The sequence below is a fragment of the Phacochoerus africanus genome, chromosome 10 (assembly GCF_016906955.1).
Source record: "Phacochoerus africanus isolate WHEZ1 chromosome 10, ROS_Pafr_v1, whole genome shotgun sequence".
Classification (NCBI taxonomy): Eukaryota; Metazoa; Chordata; class Mammalia; order Artiodactyla; family Suidae; genus Phacochoerus; species Phacochoerus africanus.
Window position 1 is genome coordinate 137,611,854 of NC_062553.1, and position 26,480 is coordinate 137,638,333.

At 46.1% G+C, this 26,480-nt stretch overlaps 1 protein-coding gene and 1 long non-coding RNA gene across 3 annotated transcripts in view; one reads left to right on the forward strand and one right to left on the reverse strand.

Moving 5' to 3' along the window:
- LOC125110369 (uncharacterized) overlaps positions 1 to 26,480 on the forward strand; it is a 92,318-nt gene that overhangs the window by 40,987 nt on the left and 24,851 nt on the right. The window contains exon 3 of the long non-coding RNA XR_007130584.1: positions 21,952 to 22,071. This is a non-coding gene — a long non-coding RNA (uncharacterized LOC125110369). The remainder of the gene's footprint in view (positions 1 to 21,951; positions 22,072 to 26,480) is intronic.
- Positions 288 to 22,857, reverse strand: FGF5 (fibroblast growth factor 5). Of its 2 annotated transcripts, XM_047751668.1 has the most exons (3): positions 22,243 to 22,857; positions 14,114 to 14,217; positions 288 to 1,310 (listed from the first exon to the last, which is right to left on the reverse strand). In XM_047751668.1, exons 1-3 carry the CDS (start codon positions 22,601 to 22,603, stop codon positions 960 to 962), a joined length of 816 nt encoding a protein of 271 aa, XP_047607624.1. In that variant the 5' UTR covers positions 22,604 to 22,857; the 3' UTR covers positions 288 to 959. The 2 variants fall into 2 exon arrangements, with proteins under 2 accessions (XP_047607624.1, XP_047607625.1); XM_047751669.1 differs by lacking the exon at positions 14,114 to 14,217 and having other exon boundaries at positions 960 to 1,310; positions 22,243 to 22,838.

A 26,480-nucleotide genomic window follows, 5' to 3' on the forward strand; every position in this document is an offset into this window, starting at 1 on the left:
TATGTATTCGTCCAGCTGTTACAGAATGGGGGGTGGGGGGGCCACAAGAGGAGACCGGAAGCCCGCCCAGGATTCCATACCAGTGTTGCCGCGCCCTCGGTCTCCTCGGACCGCTGCTCCTTTTCCTTGTCTCCAGCTTTCAATTCCACCAGAAACCCTTGTATTTTCTCCTTACTTCTAACCCGTTGTAGCCCAGCCACTAAAGAAATAGGATTCCATATAATATCATGAATTTACACACACACACACACACACACACACACACACACCCAAGCGGAGCCTTTGGTGCTGTTCCAGAGAATTTAAACATTTTAAGATGTAGGACTAAACTTATATAATCTGAGGTATGGTTAAAAAAAAAACATAATAAAAATTAAAAGTGCAATGAGTAAGAAAAATGAAAAAGAAATCCACATGTTACAAATGGGCTATAAACACATTTATAATTCATAAGCTGCATTTAAATGGTTTTATGTCTTATTAATTAAAAATAATAAAAGTAAGAAAATATGCTCAATGCAGAGGTACTTAAACAAAAACGAAAGTTAATAAAATATTTTTATCTGCATCAAAATATCCTTTGGAAACCAAAAATAAAAATGTATCATGGATGGTTTTTTGTTTTTGTTTTTGTTTCCCGAGTGATCCGTAAACGTCAGAAAAATACACAGCCCCCACCATTCAACTTTCTGGAAACCGAGTTCCGGTCGGTGTGCACCGAGCCTAAAGCAAAAGGCTTCATTCACGTCGGAAGCAGCGTGCTCCCTACGTAGGTACAAACGATTCCAGTCCGGTTCCCATCGAAAACATGTTTGTTCCAGTCAAGCTGAGACAAACGACCTGACTTTAGTCCAGTGTCCCGGAGCCGAAGCTGTGTCCCAGACTTCGGCTCCGAGCACGGAAGACCCTCCGGAGGCTCCTGCGGGGAAGGCGTGGCTCTCCCGAGGCCCAGGTGACTCTTAGCCAAAGCGGAACTTGAGTCTGTATTTGACCGTGTTGGGGCTTCTCCGAGGGGCGGCAAGGGGACCCTTTGGCTTGACGGCGGCGCTGGGTGGCTTTTTCTTTTCAGGAACAGTGACTGTGAAGGAAAGTTCGGGCTGCTCCGACTGCTTGAATCTGGGCAGAAAGTGGGTAGAGACGTGCTGGGGTTTCACCCGGGGGCTGCAGCCCCGCTTGGCCTTCCCCCGCTTGTTCAGGGCCACGTACCACTCGCGCCCGGTTTTTTCAGTCCTGTGTATTGCCGAAGCGTAGGTATTATAGCTGTTTTCTTGAAATCGCTCCCTGAACTTGCAGTCGTCTGTAAATCTGGCCTAGGGAATAAAAGAGGAGGTTTAAGGAGTGGTAATATTTTCAGCATGTAATAAAATGGGTCTCCTACAAGAAAGAAGACACCAAGAATTCCATTGATCCCCTGTCCTCTTAACTCCATTCCCTTTTGCAAAGACACATTTGCTTCTTTTAAAGTGACTTCATGAAAAATAAGTACAATTACTTTAAAATGACCATTTTCGTTTCTGTATCCTTACTTTATTCATCTTTGTAATGCTGATTTGTCTACTGTGTACAACCATGAAATACTATCGCTGTGTATACAAATGGTAAGAGGAGCTCCTAATAGAGTTAAATTCTGTTGCTCTTTTTAAATGACTTTGAAATTTTTAGCTAAAAACTTAACTTTCAACAGAGGACTTTCCCCCTCTTAAACCATCAGGAAAATAAATAGCACCGTATTACTAAGAAACGGTTGCCTATAAAACATAGATTCATTCAGAGAAATGGGGTCATGTTATCCTTTGAAACGAGGATACATTTTTCAGTGGTATCAGTGCGATTCGTGGTGCTGAGGGAAGGGTAGCATATGGCCCTATTAATATTGCATACGTTGGAGTCCTTCAGTAAAAAGATGTATCTTCACACGGGGGTACAGGGGGCTGTATTTGATGACAGGAAGGAAAAAAGTACCTTTTGGTGTCACTAGCAGCACTTTAGTCCTATCTCTGTCTCATTCTCTCAGGCAGGCGCGCGCACGCGCGCGCACACACACACACACACACACACACAGCATCTGCCCTTGAAAGGCTGACAGAGCAGTGGGAAAAGCGAGAAGTAGTCACAGTGCAGCTTGATCAGTGGCAGTGGGACAGTGGTATGCAGAGGGTACAGTGACGGCATTGGGAGAGGGCGTCTAAGAAGACAGAGGTGGCAGGAAGAGGGCAGGAAGGCCTTCCCGGGAAAGGAGACTTGTGAGCTGAGTCTTCAAGTACAGCGAGGTATTCCCAAGGCAGGGGAGGTCCGACCGGATTTCCGGGAGCAGGAACAGTGTGTTCGTGGGTCAGAGCGACCTGACCGTAAGTAGCTCAGTGTGACCTCCACGCGAGTGCTTGGAGAGAGGAAGACGAGAAGAGGAGGACAAAGGGGGCCCGGGGGTGCCTTTGGACTGGATGAGCAGTGAGGTCCAGCTGGGTAGCACCGGGAACTGCATCCAGTCACTTGGGAGAAAAAGAACGCACAGATGGACATGTGCCTGGGTCACCTTGCTGTACAGTAGAAAACTGACAAACACTGTAAACCAGCTATAATGGAAACAATAAAAATCATTAAAAAAAAAAAAAAAAAAAGCTGAATCACTTCAAAGAAACCCCAAAGTGGGCCAGGGAAACCTCTGCAAAGGCTGCGTTTGCTGAATTGAGGAAACCGAACGAACCCAGTAGAAGGAAGCGTGTGAGCTGTTACTAGACAACGTGCAATCAAATACCACTTCTACCGCTCAAGTTTTTAGCTTCGGGCTCCTTTACCGCCATCCTCACATCCGTAAATCTATTGTGAGAATCCAAGTATTCTCCAGAGAAAGGATCCCGGGCTTTCGTCAGATACAGACGCATCCATGACCCCCAAAGAAGTGCAGCTCCAGACCTCAACCAGACCACGTGTCTCACAGTTTCCAGGAGCACCGTTTGTAGAAGTGTTCTGGGCTTGGGGATACCAAATATCCTGACCCCATAACCAAGAGACCACTTATACAAATAGGATTCTTTCATATCGAACCAAGTGATTCTATACTGGAATTAAAAGTCCTCTAATTTCCTTGATTGTTTTTTTCATTTTCCCTTGACTTTTTTCCCCCTTGATTTTCTAATCATGCCATATTTCTTCTGCAATACAGACCCCCCAGCACTGTAACCTGGAAGTCTGAACCCTGCAAGGTAATCTACATAGACTTACTGCGAATGGCCAAGGAGAATTTATGACGTGTGTAAAGTACTGCCAATATCAGAAGATAACCGATTTCAGAATTTTCCCAACAGCACATTTATCTGACGTATGACGATTTACCCACGTTATTTACATTCAAGCGTAGTTCGATCTGTATTCGAGGGCTATGGAGCTATGTATGAGAACATCCACCTGCCTCCTGGCGAGTCCCCTGACTGCGTCTCTAGGAGGCTACAGGCTGGAGCTTTAAAGAACCACTGCCTGTGGTTTTCTTTCATCCTGTCATAAGCTACCAGCCCGTGTCTGGGACAGTGGTGCTCTGCTGACACCACTTGAGAAGAGCACATGTTGAAGGTTCCTATTTTTTTTTTTTTTAATTAAAAAGACTTTCCTGGAGTTCCCCTTGTGTCTCAGGGGGTTAAGAACTGGATGTAATCTTCATGAGGATTCAGGGAAATCCCTAGCCTCACTCAGCAGGTTAAGGATCCCGTGTTGCCGTAAGTGGCAGCAGCGAAGGCCAAAGACATGGCTCAGAGCTGATGCTGCTGTGGCTGTGGCATAGGCTGGCAGCTGCTGCTCCAATTCACCCCCTCGTCTGGGAACTTCTGTATGCCATAGCTTTGCCCTTAAAAGAAAACAAAAAGATACAAAGACTCTTACAAGTCAAACATAGATGTGTCTGCTTAGTTCTTTCTTATAAGGACTCAAATGTTCCCCTGTTCAATTAGATAATCCCAAAGTTTTATTTTAAAACAAGAGCTTCAGCCATCTGGAATACTTCCTGCTACATAAAAGGACAAGCATTTCAGAAAGTGTGGGAGATTTCATTAAGAAGCGTAGCAGGTATATTTACCCAGCCTCAGTTTTTTTCTTATAATGTATTTAAAAAACATTTTTAATGTATAATCATGATATTTTGACCTGACTTCTGCCTCTGTTTCATACACACACACCAATCAGTTCCTGAAATAGAGACAGCAGTGATGGCTTTAGTCAATTTTGACAGATTTTTTTTTTAAAGTGTACTGCATCATTTAACCTTTTCTCCCCTGACACTGTCAGCGAAAATAAAAAAGGAGCATGTCTTTTTTTTATTGATGTGGCGCGCGCGCGCGCGCGCACACACACACACACACACACACACACACACTGTATTCTCCTATAACAATTCCACCCTACAGTCTTTCAAAGGAGTGAAAGCCCACCGAGACCACTCCTTAAAATTATTCCATGAAAAAACTTTCCCTATTTTTCCTCAAGATTCATGTTCTGAAGTTCTTTCTTAGAAAAGCCTTTAAGGAGATGGCTGTTCAGGCTCCAGATTTCTCGAGGGCCCCCTGTCACGTGGGGTGGGGATGTTCTGAATTCTAAGGACCCTCACACTTCTCAAGACTCCCAGCCATTCCAAATCCCACACTAAAACAGGAGCAAAGGCAGTCAGACTGTTTTGGCTTTCCTAATTGACGTCTAATTTCATGTTTTGTCTGAAAAGCTACTGTGTGAAAGGAACATTTCAGTGATCTTTTTTCATCAGGAGATCTGGTTTCTTCAGAGGCACTGGCTGTTCCTGTTAGTCTTCCTGGCCCTTTCCAGACAAGATGGTGACCCCGGAGCTCCTGCTGTGGCCCAGCGGTAGCGAACCCGCCTAGCACCCAGGAAGATGTGGGCTTGAGCCCTGGACCTGCTCAGTGGGCTAAGGATCCGGTGTTGCCAGTGAACTGTGGTGTAGGTCACAGATGTGGCTTGGATCCTGCATGGCTGTGGCTCTGGCGCAGGCCAGCAGCTGTAGCTGCCATTCCACCCCCAGCCTGGGAACCTCCATGTGCTGTGGGTGCGGCCCTAAAAAGCAAAAAAAAAAAAAGATAATGACCCCAAGCAGTGCATCTCTGTCCCTAATGTTTCACATGAAGCCTCTTTATAAGCAGACCCCAAACAACAGAGACATTTAAATGTCAATACACATTCACCATCACAATTTTATTTTATTTTTATTTATTTATTTACTTCTTTGGCCATGCCTGCGGCATGAGGAAGTTCCCAGGCCAGGGATCAACCCGGCACCACAGCAGTGACCCAAGCCACAGCGGTGACGGTGTTGGATCCTTAACCCACTGAGCCACCAGGGAAATCCCCCCTCACACAATTTTCGATAATAAAATGTCCAGGCTACTTTTAATTTTTGAAATCTTTGAATTATAAAAAGGTCATTGAGGAGTTCCCGTCATGGCGCGGTGGTTAACGAATCCGACTAGGAACCATGAGGTTGCGGGTTCGGTCCCTGCCCTTGCTCAGTGGGTTCACGATCCGGCGTTGCCGTGAGCTGTGGTGTAGGTTGCAGACTCGGCTCGGATCCTGCGTTGCTGTGGCTCTGGCGTAGGCCGGGGGCTCCAGCTCCGATTCAACCCCTAGCCTGGGAACCTCCATATGCCGCGGGAGCGGCCCAAGAAATAGCAACAACAACAACAACAACAAAAGACAAAAAAAAAATAATAAAAAGGTCATTGGTAAAATGCATACGAACATACTTTTTAAATAATAGACCTGGACTATTTCTGTAGAAAAATTGAAGCTGACCTAAAGACTACAGTTCACGTGTGAAGTAGAGAGGTGAATCAAATTTCAAATAGCTTTTGAAATCAGGACCCCGTCACCGCCACCCTCCCACTCTCAGCCACTGCGACAAAACCAGTCATTCAGATGTTCGTCGAGAATCCCGGTCTGTTTCAAACTCATTCATTTGTTCATGAATTTATCAAGCTGATGGTTGCTGATTGTGTCACATGCTGGACACTGCGCTAGTTGCTCCTTTCACAGTGAAGAATAATATGGACAGGGGCCTGGCCACGTTCTTTGTTAAATTACCTCCGTTTTTCTCTTTAAATTCTCTTTGATTCTTACAAGTGTAAAAACAGTTTACATTCAAGCCATAATTGCAAAATTAAAATACTTAAATCACTTAATTTCTATGCAACTTAAAATAGTCTTAATTAACAAAAGTTAAACTACTTTCGCTTGCGTATCCAAACTTTTCAGAGGCAGGGCAACGCAGTGCTATTAAATACAGCAGGAATTTTTGGTTTCGATGGTCATCTTGCCTGATTCTACTCATCGTCTCACACAGGACGAGCACACAGTGGATGTTTAAAAGAAAGATCCAACTCAAAGAAAGTAGAATTTGATCGACTGGGACAGTCCAGAAATACAAATATAAAATATATATATTTTATGGCTGCATCCATTGCACCTGGAAGTTCCCAGGCCAGGGACTCAATCCGAGCCACAGCTGCAGCCCACACTGGAGCTGTGGCAATGCCCGATCTTTAATGCACTGCACTGGGCCGGGGACTGAACCTGAGGCCCCTCAGCCACTCAAGCTGCTGCAGTCAGATTCTTAACCTACTGCCCACAGCAGGAGCTCCTCTGAAACAGCATTCATACAAACGTTCCAAAGCCTCTTAACCTAGTTTTTTCATTAGTAAACATGCTCTATGGTGATTGAGAATCTTGTAGCAAATGAGTTGAGGTGAAGCTAACCTGTCCCTGTCCTCACTGTGTGCAACAGATGTCTAAGTCAGGATGTAGAGTGTGCGAGGTATGAAAGAGGGCTGACTCTGGACTGACAGCAGTCCAAACCCCAGAGTCTGCAGGGTGGTCAAGCCATTGTAATTCTTTCACTTGTTTTCTTTGATTTGCCTCTTTCTCTTGAAATCCTTTATAAAGTCAAGAAATAATCAAATACGAATAATTCTAATGCTATCATAGGCTATATATTATTATTAAGGGAGTAAAATATTGTTACAGACCGTACTAACGACAGTTATAGACCAAACTGTGCCCGAAGCAGACCTTTCTTGCTGCCGGACGCCTACTTCCAGCCCCTACCCCGTACTCAGGCTTTCGGATCGCATCCACACACTCCCACCAACGGGACCGCCGGGGCCGGGTGCCCCCAGCCCAGGCTGCTTTGCGTGGCGGTGCAGGGTGTTCCCAGCACAGAAGTGCCCACCTCTGGTGGCGAGAGAAGGCTGAAGGCCAGACCCTGCCCCACGTGTTCCCACTCAAAGCCCCCTGGAGCAGGGCAGCAGGTCCCGGGGGGCTGCCTCTTACTCCTCATTCTTTGCAAGCATCTTATGATCAGCTGGGACCTAACCATGCGCTCACCAGAGCGTGGCCATGCTTCCTGCTTGGGCCCAGATATCTAGCCATTCTGTGTCTCATTTCTTCATGCTGAGCAACCAAAGAGATACATAAGTGGGATTGGATAATAAATCGACCTGACAAAACACACTGAGGAGTGCCGAGCACAGGACTTCTCCTCCTCCAAACTTCATGACTGGACTTAAAGTTACTCAGGAGGAGGTCACACGCAGATTCCCCAGGCCCTCTCTCCAGAGATTGTTTTAGTAAGGCTGAGCTGAGACCCCGAATTCGTCATTAACCAGCATCCTGTGTGATTCTGATGCAGGCGAAGGAAGAGCCGCACTTGGAGAAGCATATGGTCTAAGACAGGAGCCCCTTTCTGATGCTCTTAATAGCTCAAAAGCTGCCTTTCAGAGTTCCCACTGTGGCAAAGTGGGTTAAGAACCCGACTCGTATCCATGAGGATGCAGCTTCTATCCCTGGCCTCACTCAGTGGGTAAGCATACGGCGTTGCTGCAAGCTGCAGTGTACATTATGGATGCAGCTCTGATCCAGCGTTGCTGTGGCTGTGGTGTAGGCTGGCAGCCACAGCTCTGATGTGACCCCTAGCCCAGGAACTTCCATATGCTGCAGATACGGCCTAAAAAGAAAGAAAACATAAAAAGCTGGGTTGTTAGGGGTTATAATGTGCCAGGTGTTATTTGCACCGTAATTCTATGACTTATTGTCTGATTTTCCAGGCAGAAAAGCAAAGAAGATGATTCATCCAAAGCCCTGCATTTATAAGCGCCAGGGCAGGCCTGGGATTTAAATCTCATCTCTGACTCCTATGGATCCAAGCCCTTTCGGTAACACTCTGCAAACCCAAGGGCATCTCCAGGGCTTTTATGTAGTCCAGCCCGCCCTGAAATTGCCCCATGTTAAAGTACTGATAAAAAACAAGTGTCCCGCCCCAGCCCATCTGAGGCATAGGACACCGCCTCTCACTATAAGCAGATTCATCATGCCCAGACTTCCTCAATAAAAACAGCCCCCCCAGCCAGATTCACAGAGTGAAATTAAGGGAAAACGGACATTTATGCAGAGGTAGAGCCTTGAACCCATTTTTAAGCCTGAATTACTAGATACTCCATTTTGCTATGCAAACTGAGAGCTGTTAGAGGGCAAAGGGTGTTTCTAGGCAAGGCCCTTACAAAGCTCAGGGTCTTGACTGAAAGAGTGGAGTGCCTAATAAAACATTTTTTTAATGAGGATGAGAAGTATTACTCAAGCCTCCTTTCCCCTCTCAATTAACATGCCCAGCTCAGGGGCTGCTGACTCCCTCACTCTGCCCCCAGCGCAGGAAGTCCAATCCAGACTCTCATTCCAGCCTAGCCAGCTGGCACCCTCTGCAACCAGGAAAGGAAGACGCTCTAGTCCTTGCTTAGGGCTGATCAAGCATACATTCCACGCCTGTTTCGTAAACTCTGCAATTAGCTTTCCTTCCAAACATGATCCCCTAAAACCCTGAGAAACAAAAATAATTCTACCACATGCTTCTCTCTGTATCTTTAAAATAAGCCAAAATGTTTTTCCCCAATGGGCAATGAACTAGCATGCACACTTTATGAAAAGACTGAAGAATTCACGCTAACCCCCTTTGCCAAAATTTCTATTTTTTAAGGGAAAAAAAAATAAGATGCACAATAGGGATCTTAAAGAATTATGAGATTATGGCCATATGACATCCTTGCCTCGAAGATCTTAAACCTGGGAATCTGGTTTTCCAGTGAAGTTCCTTGGAAAAAGGAAAACCCAGGAAGTAAGGGACCGCTGCATGCAAGACGAGTTTGGACCTAAAGAAACAACGGCAATAATAAATGGGATTTGGAGCTGGTCTAAATATCTGAGGGGGTCACAGCTGCCTGACCCCCAAATCAGAAAGTATTCTAAGAGAGGAGGTGAAGGGTCATCAAACAGCTGCCTGAAAATATTCAGGAAAATCTAACTTTCAAGGCTGCGTACTTTCTAGGCACTATTCTAGGTGTTTTACACATATTATCTCATTTAAAATGCTCAGCTCTGGACGTGTATTGCTACTTCCACGTTCTTCCTTTTATAGCTGATCAAACCAAGGAAAAGAAAGATCAAGTACCAACACCCAGTTTATCTTATAGGTAGAATGACACGGTTGAACCGAGCGCTCCCCACCACACTCAAAACCTTTCACTCTCCTATCTGGACCCACCTCAGATAAATCCCATGGGACTTTGGATCAAGATAACACGGCTGAGGGGAGAGCGGGCGCAGGGACGGACAGGCAGGGGAGAGACCGAGGCCGGAGAGAAGGGCGCTCCGGCCGCCGAGCAGCTCCGCCTGGGATGAGCTGAGCAAGAGGATGGAGGCCGAGGCAGAGGCTCCGCCACCCTCCCGGCTCCGGGAGGCGATTATCCACTCCCACCCTCGGGGACGCCACACTCCATCCTTGTCGTGCCGGCTAAACCTGCACCCCCGGGATCAGGCCGCAGGGCTCCTGGGGGCACCGCAGCCGGGTCTTGAGGACAGTGGCCTGCGGCTTCATACTGATCCGAGGCTGCAGGTTGAAGGCGTGCAGGCAGCAGAGCACACGGAGATGCTCCAAGTTTAAATGCAGCGTCTCTTGCAGTTCTCTCGTGGTCTAGCGGGTAAGGATCCCACCCTGTCACCGAAGTGGCTTGGGTCCCTGCTGTGGCATGGCTTCCATCCCTGGCCCAGGAGCTTCCCCAGGCCTCAGGCGCCGCCAAAAAAAAAAAAAAAAAGAAAAGAAAAGAAAAAAAAAATCCCTAAACGAACAACAACAAAAAACCTTCTCTTAGCAAATTAAACTCAGCATACCAAGGAAATCAATGGACATGCTGCCTAACCCGAACTGCTCTGGGCCGATACTGTTATTTACCATCTTTGGATCCACTGACAAGGAAGCCTTTTCTAAACGAAGATTTTCTGTGAACAAAACAGATCTCTTTTCGCTTCTGAAAGTGCATCCTAGAGGGCTTCCCGATGCAACTCATCATCGCAGTGAGTCACCAATGTTTAGAAAACTCTTGTGATAGGTTCTGTGGCCGAAGACTTCCCTTCCTTTCTACACTTCAAAGTCTAGTACTGGGAGGAGTTCCCGTGGTAGCGCATCAGAAACGAATCTGACGAGGGAACTGTGAGGTTGCGGGTTCGATCGCTGGCCTCGCTCAGTGGGTTAAGGATGCCAGAGCATTGCCGCGAGCTGTGGTGTAGGTCGCAGACTCGGCTCGGATCCTGTGTGGCTTGTGGCTGTGGTGTAGGCCAGCAGCTGTAGCTACCACTGGACCCGGAGCCTGGGAACCTCCACATGCCGCGGGTGTGGCCCTAAAAAAAAAAAAAAAAAAAAATCTAGTACTGGAGACACAGAAATAGATGGAAAAAAAGGTCCCCCCAAAAAGAGCTTGGAATGAGAGAGAGAAAAAGGAGAGAAACAAGCAAAAATATCCTAAGGATAAATCACAATATTCATTCCTTAGAATGTAATATAAAACTATTATTAAAACACGCAATTATTCATTCCTATCAAACAATAGCTGAGAACAGTGTAAAGAGTTCCAAATGAAACAAAGTATCTTCTTTCAGGCTAACTTTTCCCTAACAAGCATTACAGCCTCTAAAAGGAGAGAGAATTTTAAAAGTATATAATTCTGGTTCAATTGTTTGTTAACTGCGGTAATTTAGGAAAACAATTACCATCTCTGAGACTGTTTCCCCACCCAGCTATGTAAGAGATATAGTGAGTGAAAGGGCTTTTAAAGAAATATGCAAATATTCCATCTCTGCCTACTATTTTTTAATAGTCTGATTGTTACTATAAAAACCAAATTGAAAATCTACTATGATCCATGAATATTTCTCAATACACTATGAGTGAATTATATGAATAATTTACATTTATAATTCACAGGGGCTTTGTAAATAAAACCCTAAAGTTACCCTTATTTATTAATTTAATTTTTTTTCAGCTTTACGGAGATATGACTGACACACAACCTTGTGTAAGTTTAAGCTGCACAGCACAATGAGGTTATACATCTATTTTTGAAATTACTCTACAGGTGCTCTTTAAATGCCTCTGCACAAGTATTAACTTAAAGCAACTCACTAACTACCCATTTAATCCTAAAAGTATAAGGCTTTTTGGTGGTTATGAAATTTTGTAAAAATAAGAACTACATCAAATACTTGTATTGAAAGTTATAAGAACAAGTTTCCAATATGTTTAATGAGAAACTGGAAATAAGACAGAAACCATCTAGCATAAAACTCATATTGCTAGGATTAGTACTATTTTCAAATTCAACTTCCTTAAAAATAAATCACTTTATAAATTAATTAGGTTTCCATCCGGAGAAAAAGTGCTAATAAATGCTCCGATAAGAGACAGTGGCCTGGACCACTGGCTTAAAAAGAATCCACATAATCGTAGGGCTTAATTTTTTATCTACACTTCAGCTCAAAGTCATCGGAATGACTTTTATATCAAAGGGCTTCAGTGAGTGACAAGAGCAAGACTGGCTTTGTACTGTTTAAAAGTCATTATTCCATGAAATAACTTTAGCCTGCCGAGACGAGAAAGAATAACAGATGCTGTTTTTGCGTTATCTGCATTATTTCGGCCAGCCGTCCCTAGACATTTGGGTCAAGTTTCTGGAAATTTGTTACTTGCACTTGACAGAGGAATCATGTATCCTAACCTCTCAGTCTGACCTTCCTAATTGGCATCCATTTGTAATACTTTGCTTTCTGTGGCAGTTACCCTAAAGCTGGCCCAAGTTAGTCTATTTTTTGCATGGACTAGGGCATGCATCAGAATATTTTAAAAATGAAGATTTTTCACCCCAAACAAACCCACCAATAAAGGAAATTGTCTTCTCAGGCATTGCATACTATTATGATACTTAGATTTTCAAGGTGTTTCTTTTACAGTCTTAAGGTAGACCAAGGAAAAGCTATTCAGTGCAGAAGTGTTTGATCATTGTTTTCTATTCCGTATGTGGATTTTAAAAATCGAATATTTTCAAATAAAATAGCATGCCCTACTTTTCCATAGCAATCCAGAACTTCGCTCCTTAAAATAAAAAAATAAATCAAAGAACAATTATTTTATGAATACTATGCAATACCTTACTAGAATATAGCAACCAACTCAGAAAATGAAATATGTAAATCTGGTTAGAATTCTTTCAATGGATGAGCAAAAAGGTTCATAAGAATTTTCCACTTACCTTAATAAACTGAGATTTTAGTAGTTTATTATGTTTAGATATATTTAAATTATAATATAGGAATAGGTAATATTTATTGAGCACTAACAACTGTACCTAATACTGTTCTAAAGAGCTTTATATATAGTATCTCATTTAATCTTCAAACAACTCTAGCAATAGCCTGAATTCTACTGTCTCCTCCAAGAGAAGTTAACAAACCACCTTCAGATGCTAGGGAAAGGAAATTTAAAGTCTTAAACACTGAACCAAGTGAAATTCTCATTGAATTTTTTAAAAGTCTGTAAAGTAGAAATCATGATTTTTAAGTTTCAATTGATTACACTTGATTAAAACTTCCTATATTCTTTGAAAACTGGAACAGTGATATTTCTCCAATTCATTTAATAAGAATTAAAGGAGTAGCTTTAAAAAAGAATTACTTTATAAAATAGCTGAAAGTCGCAAAACTTAGTACGCTACAGAAAAAAACATAAATCACTTTTAAGGGCTGTTTTCATATACTGATACGAAAAACAGAATCTTTGGCTGGGAAAACTAAGCTAAATATCTTTGAGGATCTTTAAAACATTTTTAATGCTTCCCAGGTAATGACCATTCTCAGAGCAAAGCGTAGAAATGTGTAATGTGTGACCTGACTACAAACTGTAAAAGTGGTCTGAAAACATTTTTAAGAGGGCAAAATTAGTCTCCAGTTTTAAGAAGTACTTGTTTTTGATGCAAGAAAAATACAAATGACAATTTCTCAAATCAAATTAAATTTTTCTAATAGAGGTTAAAGTCTTCTCATTACTGGTTCTTCCCTCCATACTTGTTAATATGAATATATGTTACATTGCTTAGACTCCTTTTTTTTTTTTTTTTTGGTCTTTTTAGGGCCACACCTGCGGCATGTGGAGGTTCCAGACTAGGGGTCAAATTGGAGCTGTAGCTGCCGGCCTACACCACAGCCACAGCAACGCCGGATCCTTAATCCACTGAGCAAGGCCAGGGATCGAACCTGAAGCCTCATGGATGTCAGTCAGATTCGTTTCCACTGAGCCATGACGGGAACTCCACTAAACCCCATTTTTGACATCATGAGCAGGTTTTAAAAGTAAGTAAGAATATGATCTACTGGACACACACAAAATCACCATAAACATGTAAATTAAAAATACGCTATTTCCATAATATTCCTCCTCACTTGGACCACTTTTAAGAAATAAATAGTGGCAATCACTTAGAGGATGCTATTTTCAAATACACTTACCCTGAAAGTTTTTTGTGGAGTGTATCTTAGCTTTACAAGACCATAAAATATTTAAATGATTACTTACAAAAACACGTGCGATTCTCTTGCTTAAATGTAAGAGATACAATTTTACAACAACAAAAAACATTAGGTTCTCTGGGCAAATTGTTCCTTTCCATCAATCTGAAAAATCGCTTCATTCCCTTTTACAAATGTAAAATCTCTGTAACCCCTTTAACAAATATAAAGTGGTTCTACTTACACTTGCATGGAGTTTTCCTTTTTTTGACATCGCTAAAAATTTGTTGCTGAAAACTCCTCGTATTCCTACAATCCCCTGAGACACAGCAAATATTTCCAAAATACCTAGGATGACAGAAATCCCAAAATAAAACACAGACTCCTCTATATATCATTGTGAAGAATTAAATTTCTGCATAGATTCTTTCCATTCCTTATTACTGTGATTTTTTTCAAAAAATATTTAACATCCTTATTTTTTTTTTTTTTGGAAAATTAGACTGTTTATTGATAGGAAGAGCAGCAAAGTCACACATTTCAAATGGGCATGGACTTAACATCCTTATTTTTTGACATTTATGTATTTATGTAGGAAAAAAAAGTCTAGTATTCACCCAAGTGTTCATTTAAAATGATGTTTCAAGGTTCAAAAATTTAGTTGTGCTTTCACTAGTAATTCTTTTTTTGTATAAATAAGTCACTTTTGGTGATCAGTGTTTGACAACAGACTCTTCAAGTTCTAAAGGAATGGAAAAGACTTTTTAAAATGGTTTACAAAATAATGCTTATACAATGTCTTTCCTGTGAGAGATAATACGGTACTTTTAATAATAAAGCACATAAAACTGTACTCAAGATTAGTACAAACCGCTGAAAGCCTGAAAATACTGCTTATTTACGTAAAGGAAATCCCTCTTCTCAACTTACCATAATCATCAAAGTACAAGTCAACACATATCCTACTCCATCGCTTAGTGAGGAGCTCATTTAAAGATTACACATCACAAGGTACTGAAAGCAATATAAATAATTTGGGATTACTGGCTCAATGTAGTGTTTAATGAATTACAGTTTGAGACATCCTGCAGTTTGAATGACTTATCTGGAAAAAAATTTAATGAGGTATTTTATTACGTTACTGTTTATACTTGGTATTTCATAGTCAGTATTACCAAGTCCACGTCCCTCTGTCTCCTATGCTGATTTGAAAGTCCACATCCACTGAGTCAAGGGAGACACACACCATAGTTCTCACAGAGTATTTTAAGAAGATGAAACTCATAGTCTGTCTATAATTGGAATTCTTGCCTGTTTACCATAAACCCGTATATAGTGTTATATGAACATGAAAAAAAAATCATAGTGCTGTTTGTTAACTGCCTACATCAAATTGCAAAAAGAAGGGGAAAAAAGACAACATAGTTCACTAAAAAGAGACGTATCACGGAAGAAAGGAAGGAAGCAAGGACGGGAGGGAAAGGAATCACAGTATTTCAATCTATAATATTTTAAGCATCTATTCTATAACAAGAAGATCGCAATAGGACTCTGCTGAATAGAGAAATTCGCAAGACTTTTCTTAAAATCGCAGTCTCTCCCTGCAGTATTTGAAGTACATATAAAATTATTCAACTTATAAAGGCAGTGTATTGTGAGTACATATATATATTATATAACATATAATACATATATGACTATAGAGCACTTGTGATGTGCGATGTGACCTAATACCTATAATGAGCAAACACTGCTGCTTATTTATTCAACTTGGTTTCTTGAAAATACTTGATCAGAAAGTTCATGGAGGAATTATTGTTCTTGTGATAAGTGTTCTTAGCCTGGAGTAAATAAAACGCAGCTCAAAAAAAAACTGCTATTACCACTTTATTACTGGATGTTTCTTTAGAATTAAGAAAAAAGATCTGAAGGCAATTTGCTTTTAGGAAGAAATTGCTAAAAATACGGTCTCATGAATTCTTCAAAATGTTTTCAAAATGCTATTTATATTAGATTTTGATAGACAAATGATTTGGCTGTGATGCACACCGGATGATTTAGAAGCATCATCATTTTATCATATAGTAACAAAGTACCCAGAATGCTTTGTAAAGATAACTGTACTATACAGTGCAATACATTGTAATAATATTCTTACTAAACATGCATAGAACATCTGATACAAAGTTCCATTTCTGTCAAAATTACAGAAAGATACTGAAAACAGCATTGATGGTTTTGGATGTTGGGGAGATGGGGGATGTGATTGTAAATATCATGTAAGTTTGGGTTAAAGACTGAGACAGGAAGACCTGAGAAGTTGTCTGTGTGGGACGAGAGACACAAAAGGGAGAACACGGAGTTGGGAGAAAAGGAGACTCTGGCTTGTTCCCTCAATTCACCCCTGCTTCTCCGTTGTCAGAGGCCTCTCATACCCTTGTCTGGAAAAGCACCTGGTTTTGTGGGTGCAAATCTGCTGTGTATTAGTGGAAAAAGGTACACAGTAGAGTAAAAGATAACATTCTCATGAAGTGTATGTGTTTGCAGGCTAACGTTTAAGAGATCAAGACAGAAGCGCTCTAAATATTTGTTTAATGGAAAGGCTGCTTTGTGTACGTAAACCACTGGTTTCTGACAACACTCTATTTTTAAGAAAGACCCTTTTTTTTTTTTTTTTTTTGGTCTTTTGTCTTTTTGTTGTTGTTGTTGCTATTTCTTGGGCCGCTCCCTCGGCATATGGAGGTTCCCAGGCTAGGGGTTGAATCGGAGCTGTAGCCACCGGCCTACGCCAGAGCCACAGCAACTCGGGATCCGAGCCGCATCTGCAACCTACACCACAGCTCACGGCAACGCCGGATCGTTAACCCACTGAGCAAGGGCAGGGACCGAACCCGCAACCTCATGGTTCTTAGTCGGATTCGTTAACCACTGCGCCACGACGGGAACTCCAAGAAAGACCCATTTTTGACTCAACTTGTTTCCTAGCATACTGTACAGTCTGCATGTCTATGTTATGTAAAATTAGCATTGTAATAAAATTTAAATATGGGGAAGATGAAATAATATATGTGAAAGTGTTATCTTATTACACACTGCATGATTTCTTTTCTTGTAAGTTCCAGTATAAAAAAAAATGGTGGGAGTTCCCGTCGTGGCGCAGTGGTTAACGAATCCGACTAGGAACCATGAGGTTGCGGGTTCGGTCCCTGGCCTCGCTCAGCGGGTTAACGATCCGGCGTTGCCGTGAGCTGTGGTGTAGGTTGCAGATGCGGCTCGGATCCCGAGTTGCTGTGGCTCTGGCGTAGGCCGGTGGCTACAGCTCCGATTCAACCCCTAGCCTGGGAACCTCCATATGCCGAGGGAGCGGCCCAAGAAATAGCAACAACAACAACAGACAAAAAGACCAAAAAAAAGACAAAAAGACAAAAAAAAATGGTGTATTTCCTGAGAATGAAAGGATTTTACAATTTTAAGAAAATTATATTTAATGGAAAGCCTAAACATATACTTTTACATGTATCATTCAACTTAAGATGATGAAGAATGCAAGAAAGAAAAAGATGAGTTTAGATGAAATAGCTTTTTTCACACAGGCAACTTTGGTATGATCTTCTAAATCTTAATGTAATTATGGTATAAATAATGCTGGGACACTGTTAAGAGCATAGTTTCGAAAGTAATTTCAACAGTAATTTCATGATGTCTTTTTCCTTAGACATTGGAGCAGATTCAGCAAGCGCCACAGTCCAACCCCCTGCCCCCCACCTCGAAGAGATCACAGGCCTACAGTCTTACTTTTCCAAATCTCAGTAACTCATTAAAGAATTCTAAGCATTTTAAGCCCATGTGCATTAAATCATACCTATATAAATCCCAGAAAACATTTCTCTAAAACCAATTTTTTTTTCATTTTCAGTAATTCACTCACTCTCATTCGGAGTCAGTAATAAATTTGATGGGAATTTACAATTCACATTATGAAAGCCCAGATGGTATCTCTTAGCAAAACTGGGGAGGGCCAAGTGTGTCTCACAGATCATAGATAGTCCGTGGATGTTCGCTGAATCGGATTGTTCTTTGACCTTCTCGCCACCTCTCTTCCTTTTCAGAACACCCCCTGTCCACATGCATGAACATGTCTTGTTACTTTCCTTCTATGTTGCTCCTCTGCTGCTGGGGGAGTGGGCCAAGGGGAGAGGGTCAGAATAAATTAACTCACATTAAAGTGCAAGTGATACTGTGTTATCTTTCCTGGTATGTTCACATTTAAGAGGATCAAAAGAAAAAAGCAGTGCTTAACTGAGGGAATTATTTTCTCCTGGTAGAATTTTGGGATTGACATCTAGGTTGCAGGATGCAAGAACTGGGTGTCTCTCCGATTATATTGTTTCATCCACTTACTTATAAGCATACGCATGCATTACAAAGCAAACTTAGTCCAGTAAGAAAATCTATATCTAGACTTCTTACTTAGTCCCATTAGAATTTTTGATACAACAGGACCCTAACGATGATGGTTGATGCAATTACGTAGATTTCTCCCTTTTCTGGTTTTTAGGGAAGAAAAATGTACAGATATTCAAAGCATTCAGAAGCTTTCAGCAGCTCATCTGAAAAATCCTCAAAGAAAAATCCTTTAAAACTGAAGTTTTTCTACTTGTGTCCACACAGCAACAGATATGCCGTGTCTTTAGCAAATCTGAGTCTTGAAATATGCAACTTAGCGGTCTTTGCTGATTACGTTAGTAACAGAGATTTCCCACTTGAGTTTCTCTATACAGTAGATACAAATTCTGGTTTATTTAGCTTTGGGGACTGTGTTGGTGCCATGTTAACATCAAACTTAAGAGTGAAGTCAAGTGTTTTAACAAATAGTAAAACTGACCGTTTGGTTGAGCCAAAATACATGATGGGAATTTTCACAATGTATATGAAAAACCTGGCTTTGTGTAGCTATAGCCTTCCACTTTGGCTCCAGAAATTGACAATTACTCGATCGCCTATTCTTCAGTGGCACAAGAGCGGTCAGCAGAGGCATTGTATTGGAACTAAACTTGAAAGCATAGAAGTTAAGTCAGAGCCTTTCTATTCGGTCGCGGGATTGTATCATCTGTCTTTCTTGCCTGTCTTTCTTCATCTTTCCCTGGTGTTTCCTCATCATAAGATTCAGTGTGCAAAGAGCATGCTTTTTCTTCTGTCTTCAAAACTTGGGGTAACAACTGTATAATAGAAGCTGAGACTATATCAAGTGAGTATACCTTAACGACACACATTATGTTTCAAAGTCTATGGCCAGTGTACTGCTGATGGTGAAACTAGAACATACAGTTTGCAAAATATTACTGGGAAATGACAGTTATGAATCATGTATACACATATACATTTAACTGTTGTGACAAGCATTGCAGAAAAGTATTGCGTGTAAAGGAACCTGCTAGAAAGCAGTTTCCTGGCAAAGTTTTGACTGCTGAAGTCGCAAGCTGTGACCAAATAATGTAAGTGTTCTATCACTGCTCACTCACGACAGTAGCATGTACCCTCCATGGTCCCTGTGGTCCTGGTTCTCTCAATGTCTTGGACAAACGTTTCCTCATCCGCTCTACCCAACATTCCACAAATGCCGCCTTGGTTTACACATGTATCAGGAAACCATCAAGTCCTATCTTCAACGAGATATAGGACCAACTGCAATTAGCAGATTCTGTCTCTCACAGCTACTTAAAAGACAGAGATTCATTTTAAACTCTCAAATTCCATGCTGTGCTTTTAAACGTGACATATCTCATAAATTCTTCATCCGTCAATGGCAGCAAAATCTTACGAAAGTGTCGGACACTCCAGACGTCACAAAATCAGAAATCTCCATGATGTAAGCATTTAAAGTATAGTTTCCTTCTGTGAGAAAAACCCGCGGAAGGAAAGAAATCTTCCCAACTCATCCAAAACTAACCAAACTATCAGGCTCGGTGTGCGACGTCCCCTTTGTGGGGCACAGGGATAAAGGGATGAAGGAACAAGTGGGTGACCACAAGCCAAGTGAAAGATACAGACCACACTCCACGAGGCTGTCGTAAACTGGAATGAATTAGACAAGTATTAGTTACACGAAACAAGTTTTATTTAGGCACGTTCATCTAGTTTTGTTTAAGAAATTAAACAGTGTTTTGTGCCTGTGCCTGTTAGCTATCTTTCGGAGTGGATTTTAAAAGAAAGTGTATCCTGGAAATGACTATAGGCTGATGTCTTCTGTAGGTAGCTGCAGTCTTGGTCAATCTGTTCTCATTCCTTCCTGTGCTTTTCCACAACTTTCCCTCCACAAGGCCCAAGATGCAAACATCTCTGTCTTGTGTTTTCTTCTAAAAGAAGAGGATGAATATCCTGGAAGTGAGTCTGCTTTTCAGAGACCTCTAGCACAGGGAAGCTCACCCAGCCCCCAGTCACAGCTTTTACTCCCCTGGAATCCAGCCTGCTGGCTGTTCCCTGCAGGCTACCTTTGGGTCTCCCTTGGGGACCACAGAAGCTGTCCACTGTGTCCAGGCTGATTGCCTGAATAAGCTACAAGAAGACAGGAGAAACTGCTGGTGTGAGGACAAAGTGGGAAAGATTACCTAGAAGTGGGGAATGAGCTCTGATGTCTGGAGGAGGAAAGAGTTGGATGGGACACAATGAGAAGGACAAATGGAAATGATGAAACAGATATAACCCTTGTTGACCCTGAAATCTTAGGAACTTCCCCTTCCCCCTAACTGACCTTGCTTTTTTATGACCCAAGATGGTGAGGTATTTAAGGAGCGCATTGAACTTTAAGCCGCAAAAGCAAGCCCCTCTGAGGAACGTGTGGGAGGCCCTGGGATTCGCTGGGGCGGATGCGAAAGGCCCTGTCTCCTCGGGTTCGGGGCTCCAGGCCACCTCGCCACGTGCAGCACAGCCAGCTGGAGCGGCCGAGCCTGAAAGACCGGTCAGGGGCAGGAGGCGGGCGTGCACCCCCTGCCCTTCTGGTGCCAACCGCCAGGCCTTCCACGTCCCGCCTCCTGAACCCCCGGAGGAAGCTTCCAGCCCGCGGACGTGCGCACCCCCCCGAGCACCTCGCCCCCCGGGAGGGGGTGGGGGCGGCTGCCGGATGCCAGCCCCGCTGCGACGCTCGCGTTCCTCCCGAGCTTGGGTAAGAAGCAGCCCAGCGGCCCGTGGGGTCACTGGCTTGAGACTGAGAAAGTTAGGTACGCCTGGGAGCCACCAGGTGGACACTCGGGAGCCGGGGGCCCGCCGCGCACCGCACCCTCTCCTGGCCGCGTTTCCGCCCCCCCCCCCCCCCCCGCGTCCCTCCGAGGCGCGTGTATCTGGTGGACGCACCCCGGGCTGGACGCGCCTCCTGGCCCTACCGAGGAAGAGGCCCGCAGGCACGTCCCCAGTCCCGCAGCCACCCCGCCCTCTGCGGCCTCGACACTCTGCAAACTCGGTGGAAGAGAGGAGGAGATGGAGAAGGAGGGAAAGCAAGAAAGAAAAAACCTGAAAAGAATGTCTAAATCTTGGCTTTATAAAAAAGAAGCACACCTACAAAATTGGCACCTGTGCCCAACTGAACCACCTCGGAGTTTCTTCTAAAAGAAAGCCCTTTCTCCCCATCGTCCTTGAGGACCAGGGCTGGCCCCTCGTCCTCACAAGGTTTCGTCATGGTCTCAAGATATTAAACGTTGCTAAACCCGACTCCGCATTAATCATTCGAATGTCCATCACGTCCCCTCTCTAGACGTGTCCAGTTTTCTAGATCACTGTCGTCTTCTAAGCAGGGTATGCCTGGTCTCCCGTACAATATATTAACTTATATTCTGTATGTTTATAATGGGCAAATATGCACGTATCTACAATAGACATATACATATATACATTACTTATAATCTTAATTTGGGGGTTATGGCAGTAGTAGTGGAGGGGGGCGGGTGTTGTGTCAGATTTGATTATTCTCCAAAAAAAAAAAAATTGTTGTTGTGGGCAGGGAAAATGGGTGCACTCTGATGGCCAGTCTGGTAAAAGGTATCAAAGGGAAGCAGAAATCAAGAGAGAAGGTTTGTGTTTTTTCTGCAGGCACGGGAGCTGGAGCTCTTCGTCGGGACCAGAGCAAACTGAAAGCCAGGTGCCTGTCTGCACCAGGCTCCGCGGCAGCCTGCCCCTCAGGAGTCGCCATTCCTCATGCCCACGAGAGGGGTAAGTGTGTGCGCGCCACAGGCACGCGTCACCCCCCGACCCGCCGGGCCGGCGGGATCCCAGGGGCCGGGGCTCCGGAAGGTGCGCCTGTGGCCCGGGGAAGAACACGCTGCCCCTCCCCAGTCCCCGCCGCCCGCTCAGGCAGGTTCTGTGGGGGAGCGAGCAACTTACTTAACATATTGGCTTCGTGGGAGCCATTGACTTTGCCATCCGGGTAGATCTGCAGATGGAAACCGATGCCCACTCTGCAGTACAGGCTGCCGGTCCGGCGCCCCGAGGGGCTCCACTGAAAGCTGCTCTGCTCCGAGCCGCTTCCCGGGCCGCCCGGCGGAGCCGCGGGGGAGGAGGCGGCGGAGGAAGAGGAGGAAGACGTCGCGCTACTGCTGCTCCGGCGGCTGCTGGCGCCTCCCGCGTTCCTACCCGTGGCGGCCGGTCCTGGTTGCCCTTTGGAGGCGAGGCGCTTCTCCCCGGGAGCCCAGGCGCAGAGGATCAGGTGGCTGAGGAGGAGGAGGAGGAGGAAGGACAAGCTCATTCTTCCAGGCGCGGGGGTCCGAAGTGCATCTTGTAGGGCTGGCTCCGGGCTCCGTAGCCCCCGCGCGGCTGCGTGCCTCTGGCGCTGCCCCCCTCGCCGCCCCGGGTGGACATAGCCTCGGGGAAGAGAGAGGGAGGCGGGGGAGAGAGGCCACCCGAACGGATCTCGGCGCTGGCACTGGGATATTTATAACGCCAGTGATCTCACTGCTCAGTGCACGCCTGCGAAGCCTCCCCTCACCCGCCGCTTTGTGTACTCTCTCCGGCCGGTGCGGGGAGGGAGCCGCGCCGTCCCGGGGGCGGGGGCGGGGGCGGGGGGAGGGAGGAGATGGGCGAGGGCCAGGGGGAGGAGAAGCCGGACGGAGAGAGGCTGCACCCCGACGCCGGGCGCGTGCACCCCGGGCCACGCACCCCGGCCGTTCCCCCGCGCCACCCGGCCACCCTCCACCCGAGCCAGCGCCGCGCGGAATTCGGCTCCGCGCGAGCCGCTGAGTCCTCCTGGGGCAGCCGCGGGCACGGGGGTTCACGCGCTCGAGTGAGTTCTCGTCCTCTCCCGCCGCCGCCGCACACTTGGGCCCCAGCAAGGCGCTCTCGCCTCCCGGGACCCAGTTTCCAGGTTCCCCTCCCTTTGCCCGGGGGACCGGACTCTCGCCCCCCCCCCGCCGGCCCCCCGGCCCCCTGGCCCGGCCCGGGGAACTGCGTCCCACCCGCGGATCCCGCGGCTGCACGTGTTTACGGCAGGAGCCCCACGAGGATGCGCAGCCCGACTTGGGAAGGCTTTGGGAAGGTGGGGAGAAGGCTGCTGTCCTTGTTGTTGCTTCCGATTTACCAAAGAGCTAACGAGTGGATGTGTCGAGGGTTCAGAGAGCCACCCTAAGTCGTTGCTCCAGGGACTGAGCTGCTCTCCCGTGGCAAACTCTTTGTCGCCTAAACATAGTGCTTCTGAATTTGCTTTTCCCTCTGGGAGGCTCTTGGGCCGCGTCCCGCGGCGGGTGCGCGCACACGCACAGCGCACACCGTGCTTGAAGCGGGGGAGCGGGGCAAGGTCTGGGCACCAGCACATGTGACCAACTGTCCAGTTGTCTTCCCTCGCCCCAGGATCCCTTGGCAGGAAGGATTAGCTAACGGCTAGCTTCAGCTTCCTCAGAGCTGCCATTGACTGAAGGGCCGACCCCAATGAATGATTAATGATGCGCGCGCTGGATTTCAGGAAACCTGAGACCCGAGAATTTCCATGTCTGCAATGCCCCTCCTGTCATTTATCTGAGAAATATACCTGGCTTACATTCTTGAAATATTTCCCCCTGAAAACCTATCTGAAGCTTTAAACTGCACTCTGGGGCGTTAGTCACTGGTCGTTTTAATGAAGCGGCTGTGATCTTGACCAATGAGATGGGTTCGCTTAAGCCGAGGTGGATGCTAAGACGCGGCTTCATCCGTTGCTGAGCACCCACTTAAGGATTCCTTTCTCAATAATGAAAAGCAGAGAAAAACACACGGAGAAATTTTCAGGGTTGGAAATCTTCCGTGGCTAGAATACTTAACATCAAGGCAGTTGTAAACAGAAAGTCACCTGGACGACTTGGCGAAGTCGCTGGGGATGGGAGTGGGGCGTGAAGGTGCCTCCCAGAGATGTGCGTGGCCTGGGCACAACCGCCAGACGGACACGATAGAAAATTCTGTCTTGGGCCAAATGCGCCTTCTCTTTCCGCTGTGCTAGACTCAAGCTCTATGCTTCCAGCCTAACCACCATGGGTAGCCAGACCCTTGCAAGGCAATCCTTGCAAGCGGACATTGACCACAAACAGGCAGTGCCTCAGAACAGTCTATTTGACTGGCCTTGGCTCTTTCCAGGCTGAATGATTGTGGAATGCTGAGCCTGGGCGCTGTGCCTTCTGCAGGTGGTGTCCTTGGGTCTCTGACAAAGCTGTCAGGGCTTGAGGCCTGCTGGTGCTGCTGGATGCCATCAGTCAGTTTCCCCGTGTGTCACACCGTTGAACACCATGCCTCACGTGGCAAAGACTTTCCAAAGCCAATCCAGTTGTTTGTGTCTCCCCTCCTCTGCCCTAGGAGTCTGCTGAAAGAGCAGGAGAGGGGCTGGCCCCGCCTGCCTCTTTCCCAAACCCTAGAGGCCAAAACCAGGCGGGGGCTGAGCCTCTGGAGCTGAGCTTCCGCCTTTTCTTTTCTTTCTTCCAGCTCCTCCATCTCCACCCCCAGTGAAACAACCAGTCTTGTATCCCTAATCATCTCCTGTAAGACTCCACACTTTTGTCTAGGGACGACCCAGGGAGGCCAAGACACCTGCTCAGCTTTTTAGCCCATCTCAACCCATAGAGGGCTAGGCACTCCCCGACCTCCTCTGGGGTCCGAGGGGGAGACTTTACCAAAAGTTGAGCGTTCACTACGTGGAGGGAAGTGACCCTCTCTCCTGATTGAGTCTGACAAACCAGACCCCAAGTTCCTTCTCAACTTTCCTGGTTGCTACTTTAGAAAGTGCGCGCTTAGAACCATCGGTAGAGTGTGCGGGAGCAAGTGGAATGGGTGCCGCTAAACTTAAAAAAAAGAAAAGAAAATCTACAGGAAGGTGGAACAGGTATTTGGGTCAGTACCAGTTCAAGAACTGATCAGTGAAAGAAGACAGCAGTGCGTCTGTCCGGCGCGCGGAACCCCCAGCCCCCTGGCTCTGCAACTCCGCAGAGAGGGGAGCTGGTCGCCCCGCCCCGCGCTCCCGCTCTGCCCACCTGGGCCCGCGTACCCGGCCCCGTGCCTAACCAGCCGCCGGCAGATCCGCTGAGCCTGCGTTCACCGCACGTCAGGGTCCGAAGACCTCTGATTTTCCCGTCTCGGCTACCCATAAACTCTCCGCGTTCTGCTCCCATAAACTCCAGGCAGAAGACCAAGCCTGGACTACATTTTTTCTCACCGCTTTGGGGACCGTCAAACGCCCCTGGGCAGAAGAGGTTCGTTCGGACATCCACTCCCAGGCCCAGGAGCCAGGGCGAGGGCGCCAGAGCCAGGAGCCCGGTCAGGGAGAAGGCACTGGCTCCTGGCTCCCTGCAGAGAGGAAGGAATGGCCCTCCGAGGCCAGCTCCCCCTAATCGCCACGGACAGGACACCGAGAACCTACCCCACGAGTTAATGGGACCCACCAGTCATCTGGGCCGCAGCTCTGGTCCCCTGCCCTTCCCGTTGACCTCCCTCAGCTACTCGCCCAGCTCAGGCTCCCCCAGTTCCGTGTGGGAAACCAGGGGGGAATTTCTCTTAGGGCTTTTGCAGCTGTAGCCACGATGGATGCAGCATCTAGCGCCAGGAGTCAACCGGAAGCAAGATCTAAAGACCTGTGTCCTCAGGCTGGCACTCAACAGTCTAGAAAGATCTAGGCAGAAAGAGTTCGGGGCCAAGAAGTCAGTGCCAAAGGGCCCTGCCCCCCGAGGGACAAGCCTACTGTTTACGGCCTTCCTCTGGTTATAAATAGAGGTCAGAGGTGTCTGGGACCAGGGCCCCAGAGGCGAGGCCAAAGCCCGGGCCTCCTACGGTGCATCAGGCTGGGACGGAGGGAAGGAGAAGAGGTCCTGGGGACAGAGGAGTGGCCCTGGGGCGGCGCAAGCCAGAGTCCCGGAAGCCTCCCTGCCCAGCGCTCACGCTGCTGCCGGGGTGCCTGGGGCCTGTTCGAGAGTCAGCCTCTTCACTTGGCTGCGGCTGGAGCTTTGCCGGCTCTGAGGTTTGTCCCACTGCAGGGCAGACTGGTTTTCCGCTTGATTCAAGCAGACAAAAGCCCAGAGGATTTCGGACTTTTTCCCAAGTGAAGGGCTTGAGCCTGGCCTCCTCTCCAGTTCCTTCCGCCTGCCACACACCCCGAGGATGTGTCCAGACAGCAG

Excerpts from the sequence above, each read along its gene's own strand:
- FGF5 (XM_047751668.1), bottom strand. The coding sequence starts at position 22,603 with ATGAGCTTGTCCTTCCTCCTCCTCCTCCTCCTCAGCCACCTGATCCTC. Across the intron at positions 14,218-22,242 it reads CCACGAAGCCAATATGTTAA|GTATTTTGGAAATATTTGCT; the intron begins GTAAGTTGCTCG and ends CTGTCATCCTAG. Across the intron at positions 1,311-14,113 it reads AAGGAAAACTCCATGCAAGT|GCCAGATTTACAGACGACTG; the intron begins GTAAGTAGAACC and ends TTTATTCCCTAG.